Source organism: Taudactylus pleione, unplaced genomic scaffold (genome assembly GCF_031769625.1).
Source record: "Taudactylus pleione unplaced genomic scaffold, aTauple2 ptg000198l, whole genome shotgun sequence".
Lineage (NCBI taxonomy): Eukaryota > Metazoa > Chordata > Amphibia > Anura > Myobatrachidae > Taudactylus > Taudactylus pleione.
Genome location: NW_028284600.1, coordinates 10,133,920 through 10,157,465, shown reverse-complemented (window position 1 = coordinate 10,157,465; position 23,546 = coordinate 10,133,920). Strand labels below are relative to the sequence as shown.

General features: G+C 42.1%; 1 protein-coding gene across 1 annotated transcript in view; it reads left to right on the top strand.

The window, feature by feature from the left end:
* Positions 1–1,803: 1,803 nt before the first annotated feature.
* Positions 1,804–23,546, top strand: part of LOC148518853 (alpha-2-macroglobulin-like) — a 229,079-nt gene continuing 207,336 nt past the window's right edge. Inside the window, exons 1-3 of the mRNA XM_088476974.1 lie at positions 1,804–1,871; positions 6,580–6,763; positions 22,224–22,386. Of these exons, the coding sequence (XP_088333100.1) occupies positions 1,804–1,871; positions 6,580–6,763; positions 22,224–22,386 (415 nt within the window). The remainder of the gene's footprint in view (positions 1,872–6,579; positions 6,764–22,223; positions 22,387–23,546) is intronic.

Genomic DNA, 23,546 nt, shown 5'->3' with positions numbered 1-23,546 from the left:
CAATATAGTATACTGCAGTGAGATGTCCTAGAGAAAAAAAAGATGCAAGTTCAATTTAATGGCACATTAATGGTGTTATTTTTTTTCAAACATTGCCTGAACACACAGTGCCCATTAAAAATGAACACAGGGCCTGATTCAGAGCCGCTCGCTAGATGCGATCACTCGCACGATGTGTATGCAAATTGCTTAGGCAGTGCTATCGCATGCAACGCATTAGCACGCCCAGTATTTCTTAGAGAGCGATCACATAGTGTATGCAGACACCCACCAGCCTGTCTTAAGACGCCCACTTGTGCACGTCATGTCCAGGAAGTGTATGCAACCATCGGTACATCGGATGCGATCGCAGCGCTTGAGGTTGACCATACCCTGCCGCGAGCACTGCGAGCACTTCAGTGTATAAACAAGCCGGGTGACGTGTACTATGATGCCATCTTATAATTATGCACGCCTCTAATACGCCGTTGAGATGCTCAGGCACGCCTGCGTTTGCACCTCCACTCCCCCGTTTTTAATTGCCAGCCCCTGTTACCACCTACAAACGGCTTCTCCTGTCACTCACTCTGCTGGGCTGTCTATGCTCAACGAGCGAACGCATTGTGAACTTTCGCTAAGGTATTTGCACGCGCGCTGCGACGCATATGCATGCGCACAATGCATACTATCGGCAGCAGCGAGAGTATGCATCTTAGCGAGCGGGTCTCTTTAACACAGTACTCCTAATGGCTTTTTTTATTACCACAGTGCATGAACACACAACAGAGTGTAAGAACATGGCAGGATGGTGTGAGAAATCCACATAATAATCCAGATAAGATATCCAGAAATTAAAAATAAAAGCTAGTCTTTATTAAAAGATTAAGGAAGATATTGACAAACTAAAAGATGAAGATGGAAGACTGTTGAAGGTTAAAAGCCCTTATAATTTTCAGCTCACTTATATAATCTTACTGTTCAGCATAACTAATATTACTAGTTATGAGATCCCGGTGGGCGGGATGCGAGCGGTCAAATTACTGACAGTGGCATCCTGACATTTAGAATCCTAAGTACGTAACAATACTAACACTAACCCCTAACCCTTCATCCTAACCCCTCCCGCTACCTAACCCTAACCCTCCCCTCCAGCAGCCTAACCCTAAAATCCCCCCCCACAGCCTAACCCTAACCCTCCCGCTAGTGCCTAACCCTAAACCTAATCCTCCCCCTAACTCCACCACTCCATAACTGCACCACTCCACCCTAACCCTCCCGCTAGTGCTTAACCCTAAACCTAACCCTCCCCCTAACTCTCTCTTTACCACTGCCTAACCCTAACCCTCCCCTCCAGCAGCCTAACCCTAACACTCCCCCCCACAGCCCGCTAGAGCCTAACCCTAAGCCCTAACTCTAATACTTACCATTGGGATGCCCGCGGTCAGGGTCCGGAAGCCAGGATTCTAACTGCTGTTGGGATTCTGGTGCCGGCATTCTGAGCGCTGGCGTCGCGACTGCTGGGATGCCAACTACATTCCCAATTAACAGAGGTTTTTTAACTGCTGAAAAACAATTCTCACCCTGCCTAAAGTCCTCAAAAAATCACTCTTAACAAAACATGCTTTGTTTAGCTATGTGGAAATACACTACACATACAACAACTATGAGCTAATCAAACATCGCTGAACAAATATTGGTTGTGCTACGTTCAATGTCCATCTTGTGTACTGCCACAGGATACTGCGAGTGGGTGTCTGGTGATAATATAACATACACAGTAATGATACAAATGCTCAATCACAAACCATACTGTAGTACTGAAACATGGTGTTGTACGCTTTGTTTGTAGGGCTGATCATACTGCAGATCTCTTGGATGCTGGATGCAAACCTGTGAGTTATTATATTTGTATATGTACTGTGCATCTAGTTTACTACACAAATACAGTACTGTACTGTATGTCTTTTATTGTATGTACTTTGCTGAAAAAAATATTACATAAAACTGCAACATTTTATTATGGAGACTTTCTAATCTTGTATTTGTTGATTTTACACATGTAAATATGTAAATAGTAAAATTATTATATAATAATAATAATAATAATAATAATAATAATAATAATAACTACAATGCTTTGATACAGGTGAGATCATGTATTTTTTTTGCCATTTTATTGTCTTTCATCATCATTTGACTTTTTACATAACCCAGTGGTTCCCAAACTGTGCGCCATAGCACCCTGGGGTGCCCCAGGACACTTGGAGGGGTGCCTCAGGTTGGTGGTCCAGCACCAAATCAAATTCTTTATGGTCAATGTAATGTAACTATGTGCACAAACAGAAGCACAAACCTGTCTACCACTATATAACCAAACCTAAGGATGACAGGTGAGCACAATTTACTTCACTGTACTACATTGTTTTCTGAATTTCTCAATAACAAACTTTTGACTTAGGGGTGCCTTGAAAACAATGCTGATGCACTAAGGCGCCGTGATTCAAAAAAGTTTGTGAACCACTGACATAACCCTTATTGAAACATAACCCTTATTGAAACATAACCCTTATTTGATCTTTGCTGCTTAGTTAGTATTATGGCTGCAGAAATTAATATATGACATTACGTTGCTCAGAAAAAAATAGCACACTGAAAATAATTAAATTACTATCCTTTATACTGTATACTGTATTATTGGAACACAAAGTACATATGTGTACAGGGCCAGACTGGGACTAAAAATAGGCCCTGGCATTTTAAAGCACACAGGCCCATTTTGGGGATCAATCATATTAGCTGCGATGATCTCACCGGTGCGAGATCACTGGGAGACTGTTTGGGGAGTTACAGGGAGGATGAGGGCTGGGACACTGAGGGGTGTTATAGGGAGGGTGGGGGCTGGAACACTAATTGGGGGTTACAGAGAGGGTGGGGGCTGGGACACTGAGGGGTGTTATAGAGAGGGTGGGCGCTGGAACACTGAGGGGGGTTACAGGGAGGGTGGGGGCATTGGGGTTACAGGGAGGGTGGGGGCTGGGACACTGAGGGGTGTTATAGGGAGGGTGGGGGCTGGAACACTAATTGGGGGTTACAGAGAGGGTGGGGGCTGGGACACTGAGGGGTGTTATAGAGAGGGTGGGCGCTGGAACACTGAGGGGGGTTACAGGGAGGGTGGGGCCTGGGAGACTGATTGGGGGTTACAGGGGGTGGGGGCTGGGACACTAATTGGGGGTTACAGAGAGGGTGGAGGCTGGGACACTAATTGGGGGTTACAGAGAGGGTTGGGACTGGGACACTGATTGGGGGTTACAGAGAGGGTGGGGGCTGGGATACTGATGGGGAGACACAGTGATTATACAGTATAAAGCTTTCTGTCACTAGGGTAAAGAGCAACAGATTTAAAAAGTAAATAAAGTGCACACACTTACCTGATAGTGTTTGGTAGTGTCCCCTCTCCTCTCCACTTCAGGGTCGCATTGGGTCTCCTCCTGCTCCTGTAGAAGCCTGCTGCTCCTCTTCGGGACTTTCAGCTCTTCACAGAGGTTTACACACAGCAGGCAAGCGGGCATGTCACACAGTACCTGTTACTAGAGGTCCCGCTGGTCCTCTAGTGTTTGCTGGCAGACCATGGCAAGTGGACACTAGAGGACTAACGGAGCCTCTAGTGTCATTACTGTTCTTAATGTGGAAAAAATGTCTTCTCTCCGGTGGCGGCCATTTTGGGAAAGACATTTTGTATGGCATCCAAACGGATGGCCAGACCAGCCCACTTGACCATCGGCCCTTCTGGCATTTGCCAGAAGTGCCCGATGACCAGTCCGGCCCTGTATGTGTATGAACTTGGATCCAAAAGTCAAGTAGGAATCAGTATATTAAAACAAGTGATATTTAACATACAGTACATACAGTGCTTACAATTCAGAAAGTAAAAGATTAAACTTAACTGCATACTGTATACTTGAATATATTTAGGAAACACAGCAAATTCAGTTTTATCCTTACAGTACATACCATGCTCTATTTATCCAGCCTGAATCATTAAGGCCCCTAATTCTCCATGACTGATTGGCTGCATTTGCCACCAGTGACCACTCAGTGGGCCTGATTCACTATGGAATGCAGTAGCTAATACACACGCAATCGGTCGATTGTTGCGTTCTCCGCATGACAATGCATCGCAGTGCGCGAACTATAAATTGCAAAGGGAATTCCGATAGCAGAGGTTACACAGACCCAGAGCAGAGTGATTGACAGGTAGTGCCGTTTTTGGGTGGTGATGTGGGTGGTGGTCGGGCGAACGCAGGCGTGCTAGTGTGTTTCAATGCCGTTGCAGGGGCGTGCATAAATTATTAACTGCGTGGCCATAAGCAGCTATAGTACTGATATCATGCGTGGATGCAGGGCCTGATCCACTACCCCAGTCGAACCCTGTGCCTACCTTTGTATCTTGTGCTTTCTAGTCACCACGCCCCTATTTTCAATCGCATGCAGCTTTGCCACGCGCGAAGCTGCATGCGATTGAAAATAGGGGCGTGGCCTAATTACCATAGGTCACTAGCTGGGCTTCCCCCAGCCCTCTCCCGGCACTGAATGGATTCTGCACACATGCAAAGGCAGCAGCTGATGGTCTGACATGGAGCTCTCCACTAGTGTATGGTGCCGGGAAGGGGTGCCATGTATTGGGCGGCCGTGACGGTACACTCCAGGTACATAGTTACAGCACTAAGTGGGGTGAATATGTTGTTGACAATGGAGGAGGTGCCCCTTCAGAGCTGGCGCCCGGTAGCAGGCACCTCCATTGTCTCCCATAGTTCCGCCCCTGGTACTGTACATGTGCAGTCTACCACCATTTCAATGAAAGAGAGTCAGAGGGTTGTGTTCTTTAATGTGATTGAAGTATGTATATACAGGATCGTCTATAGCGGGGATGGGCACAGGTAACGGGGCTAAATCTGTGGAGACGTGGCCATGGCCTCTCACCAAAAAAAGAATATTATGTGAGGTGAAGTGAAGCTGCAAAGGTCACGTTGTGTGGCACAGATCTGGGTACCTGTGGAAGTGGCTGCCCCTGGGCACATCTCTCTCTAGGGTCCCTGTTGGATCTGCCACTATCTCACTCACGTCACATTCCCAGTTGGGCTCCTAGTGCTCGGCCAACCAGGTTCCTGGGGAAGAGGCCGAGGTGTGCTGCAAAGGGGTACAATTTGAATATCCCTGTCAGCAGCTCAGCATACAATGTGTGGCTCCACCTGCTGCAGAGCTGCTGAGGGGGACAAATATAAACAATACACCCCCTTTCTCTCTGTGCCCATGTGTATATATGTGAAATCATTATCTCTCCTTAAGATTGCAACTTTATTTAAATACTGTGGGGTCTAGTTACTAAGCAGTGTTATGAGACAGAGTGAAAAGTGATAAGTCTGTGATAAGGTGCCAGCCAATCAGCTCCCAAATGTCATCTCACAGGCTGTGTTTGAAAAATGACAGTTGGGAGCTGATTGGCTGGCACCTTATCACTTTTCACTCTGTCTCCTAACACTGCTTAGTAAAAGACCCCTGTATCTTCTGGTACACACCCGAGACTTTGACATATATTTTTGTGAATATCATTATAAAACTGTATTACTGTTTACGTGAAAAATGAATTTAAACTGTGACATCCACTGTGCTCTTGAAGGAATAACTACAAAAAAAGAACTTGGTGAGGCCTAAATACTAGATTAATAACCACTGATATAAAAATAAACCTAGCAATGAAAACAATGAGTTAAAACTATTGAAATTTAGAATTATAACAGCATTTCTTTTTGTGTTCATTTCAGGCTTTCAATTTATTATTGTTCTCTCACGTTCTTTCATTTTACATTCAGGGGCAGTTTATGAGAGGAGGGGGCCTGTGTTAGATATAATGTGTGTGCAGGTGTTGATATTGCAGAGTTACACACCCAGATGACTCAGCCAATGAACAGCCCAGTTACTTAACCAGTGGTGTTGGTTTATTGAAAGATAACAGGTGCACCCGCACTCACTGTTACAAGTACACTGGTGATGGAACGGAGCTTGAGCAAAGTGGGGTTCTATACAGCTTACCGTCTGCTGAGTGTGCTGCTTCTAGGTAGTGGGGCAGGGATCTGGAACTGCTTTTATGCATGTATTACATGCATCTGTGGAGCTAAGTGGAAGACAACTGTCCACTGTGTTAACCTCACACACTACAAGGAGAAGATTAAGATGGCTGCAGTCACATATGTGGCAGCAGATAAGGTTAGAGATTGTGCAGACTCTGAGTCCTTGTGCGCAGCATGTTCTTGTAAAAAGACAGAGGCAGCTCAGAATGTCTGCCCTTAAGCAAGTAAGATGGTGTCTGCAGTAGCACATTCCTTTGTCAATAGCCTGTGTGCAATCTCCATGTGGGCTCCCCCATTTCATTGGTGTAGTCATCAAGTAGACTCTGGCACCATGCACATCTTCAGGAAAATGGCGCTGGCGCCATTTTCAAAGTGATTTCTCTAATGTGCTTATATCATTATAATCATTTGATTACTTGTCTATAAATCCACCACATATGTGTAATCTAATCTTCCTATTTATCACCCTCAGGCACTATGCTGTCATCTTTCCCTCAGAGATTCGCTCCCATCACTCAGAAAGCGTCTGCATACACCTGGCGGGAGCTCAGGGAGAGAGTAGAGTGCAGATATCTCTAAACCTGGGAGAGGAGAACACAACACTCATAGATAGAAAGTTCCAGGAGGGCTCAGTATTCAATTGTATTCCAGTCCAGGTAAATTATCCATCTTTCCTCCAGCATTATGTTTTGTCTGACTCTGAATACAATTGCTTTTTCATTCTATACATTGGCTATAAGAAATTCCTTTTTTACATACAGATGTGTCCTTATTTATGCATAATTTTTCACTCAAGATGCAACGGTGCGACTTGATTCCTACCGTATGCAACTGCGATTATGCACGCAATAGGGCGATTGTCTCATTCTGCGCATGCGTATGCATCGCAGTGCGCATGCACGAAATGGCTGATGCGATCAGGACTGCGATCGCAGTGACTATGCAGATCCATCGCAGATTGATTGACAGGAAGTGCCGTTTGTGGGAGGTGACAGGGGGTGGTCTGCGAAACGCAGGTGTCTCAGTACGTTCGCACGCCGTTGCAGAGGCGTGCATAAATTATCCACTGCGATGGCTTACGCAGTCTGAGGCCTCATAGCGTACAGTACGTGGAAGTTAGCAATTTCTGAGTAAGGTCAGAGCTTGTGCAAGTGAGCATGAGGCTGCGATGGTACTCCAGTGTACCGCTCATTTCACAGTCTTGCTAAACAGTATGTATGTGTGCTGAGTAAAGTGGGCGTCCCTATGTAGTGCTGCGATGGGATAGCATTGCATTGGATTAGCATACTATCGTAGTTGGACTGGGTGCGCAATCGCTATTGCAAATGCAGTTACGATCCGTAGCAGTGGTGTAACTAGGGTATTTGGAGCCCAGGGCAAATTTGAAAAGGGAGCCCCCCCCAGCATCCCGAGCTGCGCGCGCGCCAAAGGCGCGTGTGGAAAAAAATGGGCGTGGTCACTTACAAATGGGGCGTGTCAACATAACACACCCCTTTATTTTCGCGCTGAACATTTCTATCCATATGCACCTTAACCCCAGTAGTACCCCTTATACAGTACCCCCAGTATGCAGTTGTGGTCCCTCTTATGCAGGCCCATAGTAGTGCCCCTTATACAGTATCCCCAGTAGTGGTCCCCCTTTTACAGCCCCCAATTAGTTCCCCTTACTCAGTACCCCCAGTAGTGGCCCCCCAAATGCAGTACCCCATGTAGTGTTCCCCCTTATGCAGTGCCCCCAGTAGCAGTCCCCAAAATGCAGTGCGCCCAGTAGCGGTATCCCCTCATGCAGTGCCCTTTATATAGTGCCCCCAGCAGTAGTCCCCCCCATGCAGTTTTCCCAGTAGTGGTCCCCTTATGCAGGCACCCTGTAGTGATCCCCCCTATCCAGTGCCCCCTGTAGTGGCCCTTCCTATTATTGCCTCCAGTAGTGGTCCCCCGAGTGCAGTGCCTCTTGTAGTAGACCCCTTTTATAATGCCCCCAGTGGTAGTTCCCTCCCAAGTAGTAGTCCCCAGTAGAGTAGGTCCTCCCAATGGCGCCCCCAGTAGTAGCCACCCCTCCCCCAGTAGAGGTCCCCCCAGTAGTAGCCACCCCTCCCCCAGTAGAGGTTCCCCCAGTAGTAGCCACCCCTCCCCCAGTAGAGGTCCCCCCAGTAGTAGCCACTCCTCCCCCAGTAGAGGTCCCCCCAGTAGTAGCCACTCCTCCCCCAGTAGAGGTCCCCCCAGTAGTAGCCACCCACTTCCCCATTGTGCAGATAGGTTTAAAAAAAAAAAATATATATATATATATATATAGATATATAAATAAATATACTTACCTGAATTTCTGCTCTTGGTCCTGGTCGCGACGCCGCTTCAGCCCGGGCTGGCGCGCTCAGCATTATGGGACAGACGTCATGACGTCAGTCCCATTACCCACTGCAGGAGCCGGAGGGAAGTCCGGCTCTTGCAGTGGGTGCTGCAGCAGTCAATGAGAGTCTATCTGACTCTCATTGGCTGCTGTTTAACACACGCATCGCCGCCAGCGCTGGCGGCGATGCGTGTGTTATGCACAGCCTGAGCCCGCCTCCTGGCGCTATTGGGCAAGCGCTCAGGGGGAGGGAACGGGCTCAAGCGTGCAGCACAGGACCGGCACTGGAAGCCTAGCGCCGGTCCTGTGTAAATGCGTAGTGCTGACCGCACTCCTTGCTAACTAGAGCGGGCGGGCCGGTACCGTGGCCGGCGGCGCCCCCCCGCACGCCGATCCAACGGCGCCCAGGGCACGCACCCCGCTCACCCTGCCCTAGTTACGCCACTGATCTGTAGTAAAGCAGGCCCTTAGATGCTGCACCATGGGTAGCAATTTTTGGAATTTAGCATATCGTTTGCACAGCATAGTATTTTTTTTTCATCCCAGCTGCATATAAATAAATATTGTAGTGTAATGAAGTCTTTGTACTTTTCTCACAATTGTAGCAGTTTACATTCTCACTTTCAACCTAGGAAAATGCGTATGCAAATTTGGGAAAGCAGGGAGTCGCACGGCAAGGCATTAGTACTCCCACTATGTCTTGGCGTGCGATTGCTCTGTGTATGTAGACACCCACCAGCCTGCCTTTAGAGGCCCACTTGCGGACAGGGCTGCCAAGAGAAATCCTGGGCGCCGGTACAGTAACTTCCCAGGGCCCCCTCTGGAGGGTGTGTGGCCACAGAATGTGAGGAGCAGGGCTGCATATCTTTGCAGGCGTGTCTAGCATGTGAGAAGCAGCCACCCACAGGAGCATGACATAGCTACCAGCAGCTGGGAGTAAAGTATTCACAATTAGGGTGATAGCACAGTTCCATAAACGATGCATTTTTGGCTGGATGTATTTAGATATTACAATTATAAAACACTAAAAATTTGCATTGCACAGTATCAGATTCCCCAGAGGAGTCTTTGTGAAAGACTACTCAGATATGCCGTGGATGTAATTTGCAGTTATCGCTATAGTTGTCCCACACTTAGGACCTAATTCAGACCCGCTAGCGAGCGAAGGACGCTCGCAAGCGGGTCGATGGTGCCCGAATGCGCATGCGCACAACGGAGGGAGCTCCGTCGTGCGCATGCGCGAGACCCGGCGAGCGACGAGGAATCCGTCGCTCGGGGTCTCGCACCAAAGGGGGCGTGCTGTCGATGGTGAGTGACAGCACGCCCCCTTTGGTGGGCGTGCCACCAAAGGGGGCGTGCTGTCACTCACCATCGACAGTATGGTATATATATATATATAGTATGTATGTGATATATCATATATATATATACATATATATATATATATATATACATCCATCCACATGTAGCGGCACTCGTCGGACACAATTTTAAACAGAAGAACGGAGACTGCAACTTCAACGTTTCGAGTTTATTCAACTCGTCATCAGGAATAAAGAAGCAAACAAACAGCTCACCTTAAATACCCCCATTGCAGTAACACGCCAGGGTCTCCCAAGCTCCGTCAGCGGCACCAGCAGGACTTCCGGCAATCATCCGGAAACACATGTCCCCGGCTCCACCTCAGTTGCCCTGGAAACCCAATAGCGTCCTGCACCCAGGCCAAATATCACATAAGCCATAGTGCCCAATTAGATACGTGCATTAGAAATCTCAGAACCATAAAAGACATATAGATAAAAAACATCAATATACAGACAATGAAACAACAAAATACACACTAGGTGGGACATAAGCACTAGATATTAATCAAAATGATAAATATCAAAGATATTTTTTTAAAAACTGTGACACTAATCCATAAGATACAGTATCACAGTAATCAAAATAGCACATAGTAGAAATATCCCTATCTATGAGAAAATACTCAAGAATGCTAGCAAAAAACATTATACTGTAAGTGATCATTCAGACCTTTTGGTTTAACGGTGTCTAGATAGAATATCCATTTAGCTTCAGCCTGTAATAACTTTCTATGTCTATCTCCACCGCGAGGACTCTCTGGTATATGATCTATAATCATGTGCTTAAAGTTAGATAGATTATGTCTCTGCTCAACAAAGTGTCTTGCAATGGGTTGTTCAGAAGGTTTACCACCCAAAGCTGCCCTAATTGCGGACCTATGTAGTGCCATGCGCTCTCTAAAGGTGCGCATGGTCTTACCTACATAGCATAACCCGCATGGGCATTTCACCATATACACTACATAACTGCTCGTACAGGTTAGAGCAAACCTAATGTCATAGCGTTTTCCAGTATATATACACATTACCCATGTATTATATATTACACATTTAGATGTTTATATATGTAATAAGTATATATTATTTATGTATATGTGATTAAAAATATATATATATATATATATATATATGTAGAAATGAGAGAACACGCCGCCAAAGGATAATAAACGCCCTATTTCAATAGAATAGGAAGAAGTCCTACTCCTTAGAACCAGTCGTATTCAAGTTATATATGTCTTTTAAATATAAAAAGTATAGTATATAGCACTCCCCTATAGTATGGGTGTCAGCTCAAACAGAAGAAGTATAGCAGTGGTGATCTGCTGTTATTAAATTTATGAAAACATTGAATCTGTTTAAAGCGCCTGTGTGCTAAACAAAGTGCTGTGCATACATAAATATTATTAGTAAAATAAATATTAATAAATATTATTGATAAACTTCAGAAAAATCAATATTAAATATCTGTGGTCTTTTAACCAATAAAGTGCAAAGTGCAATTGTGAAGCAAGTTCCTTAGTAACACATATAAAACAATAGTACCATATAAGGAAGTGCGAGTGAGAATAAAACAGTACTCTGACTATAATATACGTAAAATGGACACACAAGATTTATTTTAAGACAAGAAACGTAATATAAATATAAAATGAAACAATAAAAAATAAATAATAAGTTTATGCAGAAATGGATGTGCTATACACAGCAATTAGATAGTTGTTATTGACCAGTATATGAGGGTATGCACAAATAGATAAATATTATAAAAAAGACATAACAATCAATATAATTTAAAAAAGGGATTCTGCGGCTTATCTGATAAGTATGGTAGTAAAGTTCATGAGAGGTAAGTGGAGCATGAACTTTACTACCATACTTATCAGATAAGCCGCAGAATCCCTTTTTTAAATTATATTGATTGTTATGTCTTTTTTATAATATTTATCTATTTGTGCATACCCTCATATACTGGTCAATAACAACTATCTAATTGCTGTGTATAGCACATCCATTTCTGCATAAACTTATTATTTATTTTTTATTGTTTCATTTTATATTTATATTACATTTCTTGTCTTAAAATAAATTTTGTGTGTCCATTTTACATATATTATAGTCAGAGTACTATTTTATTCTCACTCGCACTTCCTTATATGGTACTATTGTTTTATATGTGTTACTAAGGAACTTGCTTCACAATTGCACTTTGCACTTTATTGGTTAAAAGACCACAGATATTTAATATTGATTTTTCTGAAGTTTATCAATAATATTTATTAATATTTATTTTACTAATAATATTTATGTAAGCACAGCACTTTGTTTAGCACACAGGCGCTTTGAACAGATTCAATGTTTTCATATATATATATATATATATATATATATTCGACACATATTACATGCGTTTATATATATACTTACTATATAAATATATTATATATCATTTAAATAGTAAGTATATATCTAAACGTATGCAATATATATGTAAAATATATATGATATATATACATATATATATATATATATATATATATATAGCAAGTGGAGATGTCCGGCACTCAAAAAATTTATATATCAGTAGCCTGCTCTGGTGCCCTTCCCCCGGTAAGTATATGAGGCTGTGATATATATGTATATATATAAAGAAACTGCTGGGTCTACTACAAGTGAAATTAAACCACGTCTTATTTTTACTACCACCTTTGATGCTCAAGCTCAAGCCACACAGAAATCACTTAAGAAATTTTGGCCCATCATTACTAGTGATAAGACGCTACCATTCCACAATATGCCACCGCCGATGATGGCCTATAGGAGGGGACCAAATTTCAAACAGATGTTGATGAGACCACGTCTTTACCCAGGTCAACCCAATGAGGTTTCGGAAATCATGGTAAAAAGACCGGGTTGTGTCTCATGTGGTGGTTGTGTGACTTGCACATCGATGATGATTGGCCCTACTTTCCCGCACCCGCATTCAGGACGGTTATTTCATATTAAGTATAGATTACATTGCGCTCTTGACCATCTGATATATATCCTAATATGTCCATGCGGTTTATATTATGTAGGCCTTACGGCCCGTAGGTTTCGCGATAGAATGGCCAATCATAGGGCCTCCATTAGAGCAGCACACGCTACGGGCAAAAGTGATAAGCCAGTAGCGAGACATTTCTTTGAGAAATCTCACCAATTGCCGACACTTAGGTGTAAGCTCATAGACTGGATCCCTCCAAAACAAGGAATTGACAGACTATTGTTGTTAAAAAAACGGGAACGTTTTTGGATTCACGTATTGGATACAGTGACCCCTAGAGGTTTGAATGAGAATAACCCTCTAGGTATCTTTCTTTGAATAAGTTCTGAAGTTAAGGCTAGTGTACTAATTTTGAAATTTTTTTAGTAATTGTTACTGTTTATGTATTTATGTTCTTTATTTACTATACTGCTTGGGTCTACCAACTAATAAGTAATCTTCCAATAAGGATATCTTTCATTATGTTGATATGACTCACAAGGGTCAGACTATATGAATATTGTTGAGACGCATGTGTACATATATGTTAGCATATGTGTATATACATATATGTGAGTATATATGTGTATGTGTATGGATATTATTGTAATGTATGTTATTGGATTATAATACTTTCATGTCTGTAATGGTATCTGTTAGTCTAAGCAGGCTCCGTAATTAATACTTATATACATATACACTGTACTTTATAGAGAGTATATTCACTCTCCTTGGTATTCATTTACACGCTATCAGCCAGCGTCTGAGTCACCACTTTTTGTACCACTGTGGCCACCGTATGTCTGCGTGTCAGGCTGACACGCGGAAGTGTTTTGCATGTGAAACCCACTTCCGGTTAGCGGGTTTAATAGCCGCTCGGCGCCATAGAGATGATATGCTGCGGACGCTGGTGGCACGTGTCCCACTCCACACTCCATTTGGCCCACTGTATTTCAGTGCTGATGCCTATTGCATAGCAGTAAGGTAAGCCTACATGGGTTATAATATTAACGCTATGTGCCAGTGTACATTTAAAGGTTTGATCACCTCTCCCTGTCATCTTTTCAGACATTGCTGTCCATATACTACAACAAGAAAAAGAGCAAATGAAAATGTCATAAAATGGTGCACTAAATACGTAACTTAAAATATAACTTTTATTAGATAAATAGTAAAATACTGTTATCCACAGCTCATAACACACAAAAAGCGAAAATCAGTTCAAATGCAGATAGATGGTGACAGAAAAAATAGAAAGTATGTGATTTAAGATGTAGTTCTGAATAGAACTTAAAAAGCAGCGCTCCTACATATTCATACAATAATCGGTCTAGTTAATAATATTCGTGGTGTATATTTTGTTTACTATATAGATATAGTGTTCCCACACTTTCAAACAACACCATACAAGAATAATAGTCTCTGCTGTTAGTATTTATTCAGTGTGTAATGCTCTGGCAATTAATGTGTTTCACGTTTTTTAATGTTATCCCATATAATCTTCAATAGGGTTAGTGTGGAGATATCATATTGTGTTCCTGACACATATCATTGGTCACCTCTGTTCTTTATACATTCAAATGGTATTAAGTATCCCCTTAGTAATTTTTTGGAGGCACTAGTACTATTAAAGTCACTTGAATAAACGTGTATTGTTGTTATTTTTATTATACATGTAATACGCATATGATCCTCATATTAAAGTGCATATGATAAATTCTCTAATGTCCCTCTTTCTTTATATTCATTCAGTTGTTCAACTGGCCAGAATGCTCCTCGGACCAGTATACAGATAAATCAGCTGTTTAGTGTAACATATGCCACCATGAGTTAAGTTATATCATTCTCACATATAGTGTAACTGACCACTCACAATGGAGCTGGTAAACACTGTCATAAGGGATCTATCTGCTTCCCTAATACACACAATTGGTTCTAATAGGCAGTGTTTAACAAAACAAACATATTAACATATCCCCATAGTACTTTTTTGGAGACACTAGTACCATTAAAGTTACTTGAATAAAGGTGTACTGTTAGTATTCTTATTATACATGTAATACACATATGATCCTCATATTGAAGTATATATAATGAGTGCTCTCATGTCCCTCTTTCTTTGTATTCATTCAGTTGTTCAACTAGCCAGAGTACTCCTGGGAGCAGTATGCAAATAATTCAGCTATTTGGTGTCACATGCACCACCAGGGATTAAGCTGTATTACTCTCATATACAGTGTACTAACATATCAATTGACAAGTAGGCAGCGCCGCATGACCAACTTGGCGTTTCGCTATAGAGCTTTATCAAGGTAAGCCGAGCAGACTTACAGACCTCCCTTAAATACCCCCATATTTACTATAACACCAATCAGGTGTCCAATACACTCGCGTACACCAATCGCTAATAGGCGGCACTCTGCTAGCTCCGCTCTCTCCTTCTAGACTGACAGCGTGCTCAAATTCCCTGGGCTGAGGACATCATCGTCAGGAATCTTAATGGATCACTGATATAGGGATACATCCTCAGTCAAGAGTAATCAAACTCCGGTTTTACACTCGTTTATCGGATTTTATAATAGATAAAGTCCTATAAAGTATAACATTATCTTATAGGATTATAACATATATATGTATAATCGAGAATCTCTCATATTAATATATAGAAGGATGAAGTAATAACTATTGATTCTGTGAATCACGTGATCATTATTATAATTATAGGGCCTTCTCAGGATACTTAATCAAGAATAGAAAAGATGATGAGCTCCAAAAACTCAGTAATAATAGTCAAATGACTATTAACCAAAAATAGTTATCATACTAATGTCTAATTAAAAAAGATGTTAATGTTTAACAATATAAATTAAATTGAGTATTATATCCCTGCAATAGTGTTTAAATATGATGCAATATATATTAATAATTATGGTTCACAGACAAAACCATTAACCATACAAAAAATATATATGTGATTTAATAATGTGTATATAAATTAAATTATCATATGCACAAAATTTTAATACAAAAGTGTAATTGGTGAAGGATAATGAATCTGTGAAAAAACTGATGTAGAACAAAACAAAAATAAATGAATATATTAAAGATAAAAAAATCATATTGTGCATAAAATCATGAATAAATCATAAAGTTATATAAATATATGTGAACATTTTTAAATAAATAATATTAAGAAACAATATTAAAGAACATCCACCATAAAGAAAATAATGATTAAGTATCCGTTGATCTATACATAAATTATATGTACAATTATACTGTATACATGAAGTGTGATAAACATAAAAAAGATGGATACTAAGAACCATCTAGATTAATAATATATTAATATATAAAATAAAATATATAAAATATATGTATAAAAATATATTTGAAAATTGAGGAATAATGAATAAATATATAAAGTCTATTCCTATTGTGTGAATCATGAAACATGATTATAATGTGAAACAAAGAAAAAAATTATTAAAAGATGAAAAAATATAAATAAGTAAAAATGTGACATACGTGCAATAGTTCATACAACGTGTACATATGTGCCTACATATATATATATGCATACACATATATACATATATTATATATTTTTTATACATATATTTTTATATATTTTATTTTATATATTAATATATTATTAATCTAGATGGTTCTTAGTATCCATCTTTTTTATGTTTATCACACTTCATGTATACAGTATAATTGTATAATAAAAATAACAACAATACACGTTTCTTCAAGTGACTTTAATAGTACTAGTGCCTCCAAAAAATTACTAAGGGGATACTTAATACCATTTGAATGTATAAAGAACAGAGGTGACCAATGATATGTGTCAGGAACACAATATGATATCTCCACACTAACCCTATTGAAGATTATATGGGATAACATTAAAAAACGTGAAACACATTAATTGCCAGAGCATTACACACTGAATAAATACTAACAGCAGAGACTATTATTCTTGTATGGTGTTGTTTGAAAGTGTGGGAATACTATATCTATATATTAAATGGAATATACACCACAAATATTATTAACTAGACCGATTATTGTATGAATATGTAGGAGCGCTGCTTTTTAAGTTCTATTCAGAACTACATCTTAAATCACATACTTTCTATTCTTTCTGTCACCGTCTATCTGTATTTTAACTTATTTTCGCTTTTTGTGTGTTATGATCTGAGGATAACAGTACTTTACTATTTATCTAATAAAAGTTATATTTTAAGTTACGTATTTAGTGCACCATCCTATGACATTTTCATTTGCTCTTTTTCTTGTTGTAATTTCAATTATGTGTCTATGGTAGCACCCCCTTGACAGCATTACTTATTAAAAGGGGTTAATTATTGTCTCCGTATTTTGAAGACATATATATCCTGTGCGACTGGAATACCAGTATCTACTGTCCATATACTAGCAATATCCAAATAGCGGGCCTTTCATGTTGGTTTGATGACGCTTTAGGTAGATATTATTCATGGATGTTTACACCTATGTTTATTTATATTATCTACACATTATTTGCAATGGTCACTATTTTGAGTAATACTTAAATTCAATGTGTCATCTACTCTTAGGAGTGTGGACACACCTTTTGAGCTCCATAACTAATTGGGGCTAACTGACTAACTTTATAGAGGTATTTATTTATTATTTATAATTCTACTTTCATGGGCTGACTGTATAATTCGCACTGATACTTGGTGGCAAATTACTCGAGTCAGGTGACAGGTGTTTACCTTTACAACACGGGTGTATCTGTCTTTTTTAGGGATGTGCAGGCTCGGATAGGTTCGAGTTTGCACGTGGAGTTCGGATTTTTCCCTCCAAAAAAACGGAACTCAGAACGAGGCAAAACGTCATCTTACATGGACGAACATCATCATTCCTGGACAAAAGACCAGGAATGATGATGTTCGTCCATGTAAGATGACGTTTTGCCTCGTTCTGAGTTCCGTTTTTTTGGAGGGAAAAATCCGAACTCCACGTGCAAACTCGAACCTATCCGAGCCTGCACATCCCTAGTCTTTTTGAGTATTTAGGAGCCTGCTAGACAAGTCATTTTGTGTTTTCTGTTATTTTTTCAGATTTCTGTAAAGTCTCATATTAATGTTTGCCATTTGATGTGATGTCTATGATGTCCACTATGTGAAAGTCTTGAGAAAGGTTCATCTGGGAACCGAAACGTCGACTATGACTAAACTATTATGACCTATAAGGACTAAACTATTGAGAAATAATGTGACAACATTAAATTGCTTTATTGATTTTAAAGGAGAGTGCATCCTTCCTCATTGGATATAATCTTGAACTATGTGTGTATATATATATATATATATATATATATATATTTATATATATATATATATATAATACATATGATATCATATATCTAATATGTACTTGATGGACAGGTCACTCACACAGCACCAGTGATGCTGAGACTCGCACAGGGTCAGTCAGTGTCAGGCTTAGGCTCCTCCCTTCAGTGCAGCCAGTCTCACCCCTGCCTGCTGAGTTCTGCCACACAGAAACAACACAGAGGATGCCCGCGCAGCGTTGAGCACTGCAGTCACCTGTCTGCTTCTATCGGCGTAGTCTATTCTCAGTCCCCACCCGCAGCCTGGTAATGGTGCCGCACTGCCTCGCGAGATAATGTCATCATCTCGCGAGTACATCAGCTCCGCAGCGGCGCGGCTGCAAGCAAGTGACACTGTCTGTGTGACACAGACACAGACAGTGTGATGTGGTGACAGTGAGGTAACCCCCCCCCCCCCGCCGCCGGTGGTTTGGGATACAGTGGTTGGTTAAAAAAAAAGTTGAAAGAAAAAATGTCAGTGTGCTTCCCGACGGCCCGGGCCCCCTGCTATGTCCCGGGCCCGGGTAATCTGTACCCGCTCCCCCCCCCCTCTCGGCGCCCCTGCTTGCGGATGTCATGTCCAGGAAGTGTATGCAACCATCGGTACATCGGGTACCATCGGATGCTATCGCAGCGCTTGTGGTTGACCATACCCTTCCGAAAGCACTGCGAGTACTTCAGTGTAAAATCCAGCCAGGTGACGTTTACTATGACGCTGCCTGTTAGTTATGCACGCCTCTGAAACGGCGTTCGCACCTCCACTCCCCCATTTTTTAATGGCCAGCCCATGTTACCACCCACAAACGGCTTCTCTTGTCACTAACTCTGCTGGGCTGTCTATGCGCAGCGTGTGAACACTTCCCGATCTCTCACACGGGCTCACGCATTGCAATGGGTACACATGCGCAGAATGTGAAAATCGGCAGCTACGAGCGATTGCATCCTAGCGAGCGGGTCTGATTCAAGTACCTAATGCTTTGTGGAGGGATGCATGGCACGGCTCAGTCATATTGGTCCCCAGTCTTGCCTGATTAACATCCTATCGCACACTGGCTGTTTCTACGAGTTGTGTACAGAATATTCATACTATGTACTTTTGTGGCATTTGCAGTACAAAAAATGTTGCATTCAGTAAAAAACTTGATGGATCGTGCAGCTTAGTTGCATTTTTCATTGTATGCCAAACTGGGTTAAGTGGAATGATATGAGGATAGATGTACATGGACATATCTGTAATAGAATAAAAATTGATTTTTCTTGACATAAATAATTGACACAAATAGTATGTAATGATTATTTAGTAGTACTTTAAAGCTTTTAATCAATTACAAATAAAAAAAAAAATCATACAATTATAACATGCATATTCTAGATCACCCTTTAGCCCTTTTTTTAATACATTTGTGAATCTATCTGGCTAATCTTCTTCCAGACATTCACATCTGGATACAGCAAATTTGACCCATATCGTTTTGCAATATTGCTTGAGTTCCTTTTGGTAAGATAAGGGCTAAAATCAAACCCGTACTTTTCTTGGGCCACTTTAGGATACTGCCCCCATTCACTTCAATGAGAATGACCACTAATAACCCAGTGGTTCCCACCACTGAAGAAAATGGAGGAAGTGTTTATTGGCTGAGAGAGCCAGAAGCTTGCCTCTCTCAGCCAATAAATGCTCTCCCCATTGTTTCAGTGGGAAGACCTGCCAATTACTGATCATTCGGGAGCTAGTGATTGTACAGGTCACTACACTGGTGGCTCCGAGCTTCTCATTTTTTTTATTTGAAGAAGAGCCGGGATGCCTACATAAACTGAAGAGTACATGACACAAGGTGTAGGTGAGTATGTTTGTTTTATTATAGAGATCAGGGATGCTACATGGCCAAGGATCCAAATGGCTACAGTGAAGGTAAGTATTTACTGTGAGTATGTTTGTGAATGGGATAGGTATGGAATGCTGGTGCTCGGGAACCACTGCAGTCAAAATCCCGATGCCAACAACCCAACATGGATAGAATACTGGCCCCCTCTCTCTGCCTCTAACCCTATTCTTCTCTCCCCGGTGGATAAACCTAATCTCCCCCTAGTGCCTAATCCTAACCGCATCCTCCCTGCACCTTAAACCAAACCCTCCCCCTTAGTGCCTAACCCTAACCCTCTCCCTAGTGCCTAATCCTAACCGCATCCTCCCTGCACCTTAAACCAAACCCTCCCCCTTAGTGCCTAACCCTAACCCTCTCCCTAGTGCCTAATCATAACCTTAACCCTCCCCCTAACCCTGCTACTTACCTTCGGGATGCTGGCGGTCGGGATGCCGAAGCTGGGTTTCTGACAAATGTCGGGATAATGGCGCCTGCATTCTGACCACTGGCCTCCCCTTTGTCAGGATACAGAATGTATCCCGTGTGAATATGTAATAAAAGTATACAAGATTTGGTGAGTGTCATGTCTCTTTTTGACTATTACTTTTACAGGAAGAATACAGTTACCAGTGGGCCCTTAATGCCATGACTGGCCGGTACTTGTGGTTCTCCAAGCACCAGCAAGCAGGGCAGGCTTGCTGGGATTTGTAGTCTCCTCATTAAAGACAATTTTTATTCTATTTTTTCCAACATTTATTAACCCTACCGCCACCGGGGGAATAGCTCCGGGCTATTAACCTGAGCCTGGGGTGTACCTGGGAAGGGAACCCCTTTATTGGGGGTCCCTACTTCCTGAGCAATCCCCTGCCTCGGCTGACTAGTTGGGAGTGATGAATGCTTGGGCGGAAACCCCGTAAAGCGGGTACTATGGCACTACACTCCCGCTAGTTAGAGCCCGGTTAAAGTTGTGGATAATATGGGGAACCCCAACTGATTGTGTCCCCTGTATTTCCACAACCAGTACCAGCTCGCATAGTCTGGTGCTGGTTGCTGAAAATATGAAGGAGCCCTATGTCTCTCCCCCCTTAATTTCACAACCAAGATCGGCTTACTCAGCCCGGTGCTGGTTGTGCTTTTGGGGGGATTGACCACATGTCATTTTTTGTTTAAATGTTAACACTTTAATAGCTTTGTCTTTTACACTGAAGCCTACATGAATCTCACTAATCTGTGAAGGCTTCTGTGAAACATGCTGCTGCTCAGGTTAAACTCACTACAGTAGCTTGAAGCAAGTCTATTCTTTAGCAAAATGTTAAATGCAAGTTTTGTGCGACTTTACAACTCAAACTCTATTAAATTGGGCGAATTGTATCTTTTAAATGGTAAAACATCTAGATGCGAGTTTGGCCATTGTGAGTTGTGGGAATATGAGATGCATGCGACTTTGCATGTTCTCGCAGCATATTACGTGTGGGAGTTCTAAAAAACTGTGAGTTTAGTGCTAAACTCGTACTTTTTTACATCTTGCACGCCATTACAGTCAGCCCAAGGTGTGAGAATGTCTGTGATCAATTATTGTCTGTTTTTGTCAACACTTGTGATGTCAGTGGGGCCGGCCCCAGACGGTAGGCGTTCCCATGGGAATGCCTCCATCTGGGCAGACACGCCCCCGACCCGCCCACCAAAGGGGGCGTGCTGTCACTCAACATCGACAGCATGCCCCTTTTGTAGTGAGACCCGTCGCTATCCAGGTCTCGCTCATGCGCACGACGGAGCCGGCTCCGTCGTGCGCATGCACATTGGGCCACCATCGACCTGCTTGTGAGCGAATTGCTCTCGCGAGAGGGTCTGAATCAGGCCCAGAGGGTGCTGCTTCGGCTCTTCCCCCTCCGCCAGGCCATGGACTATTCCAACCCCGATACCTCTAGGACATACACTACTCACCTGGACTCACCTGCACACCCAGGTGAATAATGTCCAGATCGGAGGGGTGGACAGGGTAGTCCATGACCCGGTGGAGGGGGAAGTGCCGAAGTAACACCCCCTATGCTGGTTTCTGCACATGTCTATGTTAATGGTACTTTTGAGACATTTCATGTTCTGTCAGAGTGCTTATTTCACTCTATTTGTTTTTATAGGTTCCTCATCCATCTGAAGGTGAAGAACAGGTCAGCACACTGATAATCTCCGTTGAAAATGCAAAAAGGATCATAGAGAGAAGTAGTAAAGTTCTTGTGAAGAAGAAAAGAACCAGTGTTCTGGTCCAGACAGACAAAGCTGTGTACAAACCCGGACAAATTGGTAATTCTTTAAACTGGAATAAGGGACACAAAACTAATACCAACTTTTATATAACACATTTTATTTTTTGTTTTTGTCATTTGAAAATAGAATGAAGGTCTAATGGCAATATTATGGGCCTAATTCAGAAATGAACCCAGTTCCAGTAGCGCAGCATTGGCAGACCACCAGCTGCACCATCGGACATTGCACCTGCCTATGGCAAATGCACAATGTCAGAGGGATCATGGCCGCTGGTGTCAGTGGAACTGCATCTTTAGACACAGTCATTGACACCAACACTCCCATGACTTTTAGCATCCCATGTTACTGCCCAAAACGCCCTTTGATATTGCGTGTATCTCCATGCAATATTGATCTGTGTCCACCGTGTGGAACCCATTGAGACACATGCACAGTGCATCTCACACGCATGCACAGAAGTAAAACATTGAGCATTTGTGCCTGATGCTTTGCCAGTATCCACCTCTGAATCTCTATATATTTATATATATACATATATACTAGGGGTGTGCACCGGCCACTTTTCGTGTTTTGTGTTTTGGTTTTGGATCTGGATCTTTCTTCGTGTTTTGGATCTGGATTGGTTTTGCCAAAACCACCCTTGCGTGTTTTGGGTTCTGGGTTTTGTGTTTTGGATCTGTATTTTTTTGAAAAAAAGCATAAAAACAGCTAAAATCACAGAATTTGTAGGTTTTTCTGCTCCTATGCTATTATTAACCTCAATAACCTTAATTTCCACTCATTTCCAGTCTATTCTGAATACCTCACACCTCACAATAGTGTTTTTATGTCCAAAAGGTTGCACCGAGGTAGCTGGATGACTATGCTAAGCGACACAAGTGGGCGGCACAAACACGTGACCCATCTAGGCGTGAAACTGCAGTGGCAGACAGGATGGCATTGAAAAACTAGGCCCCAAACTGTACATAATGCAAAGAAAAAAAAGAGGTGCAAGATGGAATTGTCCTTGGGCCCTCCCACCCACCCTTATGTTGTATAAACAGGACATGCACACTTTAACAAACCAATCATTTCAGCGCCAGGGTCTGCCACACAACTGTGGCTGAAATGATTGGTTCGTTTGGGCCCCCACAAAACAAGCTGGCAATTAATCTGTCCCTGCACAAACTGGCTCTACGGAGGCAAGATGTCATCCT